This window comes from Penaeus chinensis, chromosome 35, assembly GCF_019202785.1.
Source record: "Penaeus chinensis breed Huanghai No. 1 chromosome 35, ASM1920278v2, whole genome shotgun sequence".
In the NCBI taxonomy this organism is placed as follows: Eukaryota; Metazoa; Arthropoda; class Malacostraca; order Decapoda; family Penaeidae; genus Penaeus; species Penaeus chinensis.
Genome location: NC_061853.1, coordinates 26,881,062 through 26,882,991, shown reverse-complemented (window position 1 = coordinate 26,882,991; position 1,930 = coordinate 26,881,062). Strand labels below are relative to the sequence as shown.

At 34.7% G+C, this 1,930-nt stretch overlaps 1 protein-coding gene across 1 annotated transcript in view; it reads right to left on the bottom strand.

The window, feature by feature from the left end:
* The window catches only part of LOC125044117 (serine-rich 25 kDa antigen protein-like), a 2,783-nt gene extending 1,656 nt beyond the window's left edge, over positions 1–1,127 (bottom strand). The window contains exon 1 of the mRNA XM_047640568.1: positions 1,114–1,127. Coding sequence (XP_047496524.1) covers positions 1,114–1,127 — 14 coding nt within the window. The remainder of the gene's footprint in view (positions 1–1,113) is intronic.
* Positions 1,128–1,930: the final 803 nt, after the last annotated feature.

Below are 1,930 nucleotides of genomic sequence, written 5' to 3'. Positions count from 1 at the left end.
TCTACTGCCCCCCCCCTCTCTCTCTCTCTCTCTCTCTCTGTCTCTCTCTCTCCTCTCTCTCTCTCTCTCTCTCTCTCTCTCTCTCTCTCTCTCTCTCTCTCTCTCTCTCTCTCTCTCTCTCTCTCTCTTTTCTCTCTTCTCTCTCTCGTGGATATGAATGTCTTTTAATTTACGAGCCGTGACTGCAGATATTTCGAAACTAGTAAATTTAAAAAAATCGGGTTTAAATTGGATTTCTATAATTTTTTGAGAAAAGGCAGGTATTTTGGCTTGGATAATTTGGCTTTTTCTGGGATTTTTTAAAAATTTCTTTTGCGTTTTTTTTTTTTGTTTCCCATGGTTGGGAAGCAGATTATGTTTTAAACCCACACTTAAAAAGACCCACGCGCGCAAAGGGCCCCCCCCCGCCCCACCCCCCCCCCGGCCCCCCCCCACCCCCACACCCCACCAGGACACACACCACACACACACACAAAAAAAAAAAGGCCACGCACGCACGGCACGCACGGCACCACACACACACACTCAACACCACACACACACACACAACACTAATGCGTGCTAATATTCTAATGAGCATTATTATCATATCACTTTTATTTTTGAATCATCACTGTTTTATATAGGTTCTATTGTTTTTCGAAAAACTGATTGTGATTATACAAATACAAAAAATCGCCCTATAGTTTAGAATTATTATTACTGCATGACGAAATATTCATCTTCCTTTTACCTATATATTCTCTAAATATTGGGAATATCTAATTATTATATGTAATCACACCAACTCACGCTAATGCATTCATATGTTATTTGATCATTTAATTCTAAATTTCATCTTGTATGATTCAAGAAGACAACAGGCTTAAATACACAAAATAAAAAAAATAGATAAATAGAAAATTAAAAAAAATAAAATATAAAATAATAAATACATAAATGAATAAATAAATAAATAAAAATTACTCTTACTATCTACATTTCTTGTTACATATTTACATACATTTCCGCAAAATTTTAAAAAATCTAATTATTAAAGAATATAAAAAAAAAAAACATTTCACACCAAGCTTCACCAAATACACTTTCCAGTTTACACGTTATCCAAAATACAGTGACCCGATCATTGCTATATCAAACAACAATAATTCCATTATCCGCGATCCTTGTTTCCAAATCCGTTTAACGATTAATTATAAAAAAAAAAAATAAAAAAAAAAATAAAAAAAAAATAAAATCGTCGGTTGCACAGTTACTTGTGCAATATCGGGCTTTTTTGTTTATCGTTACTTTGTGTGTTTATACTGTTGACAACCTTGTCCTCTCTTTTTCGCTTCTCAGTGACTGATTCGTGGGTGGTCGGCCGGAAAAAAAAATAACGAGGTTTTTCTGTATTCGTTGTCCAGGCGAGTTGTTCTGGTGGTTGTTTCGGTTTTAGTTCCCCTGTTTTTTTGAAACGGCGGCGGGATCTTTGTTCATAACTTATAAACATATATATTCATTATATATATATATATATATATATATAAGTTTATATATATATTATATATATATAGTATATATATAAATGTGTGTTGTGTGTTCTGTAATGTTGTGAGGTCCTTCACTTTTAAGATTGTACATACGACTTTGTGTGTGTCTTCTATTTTGTGTCTGTTGTGTGTGCTGTGTGTTTGTGCTGTGCTCGTTATGTTGAATCCGTGTGTTTGGATCTTTTTTTTTTTTTCGTGTTTCACGCGTCGCCGTTCTTTGTGTGTGTTTGTGTATTGTATTGTGGGCGGTTCCGCGCGCTGTAGGTCTTATCTTAGTTCAGTCTGTTTGTTGTTCATGTGTTTTGTGTGTATGTATGTGTTGCGCTCCCTCGTCTTTTTGTTTTGTGTTTTGATGTGTGTGTCGTTTTTTTGTTGTGTATTGTGTGTTTTTTCTTGTA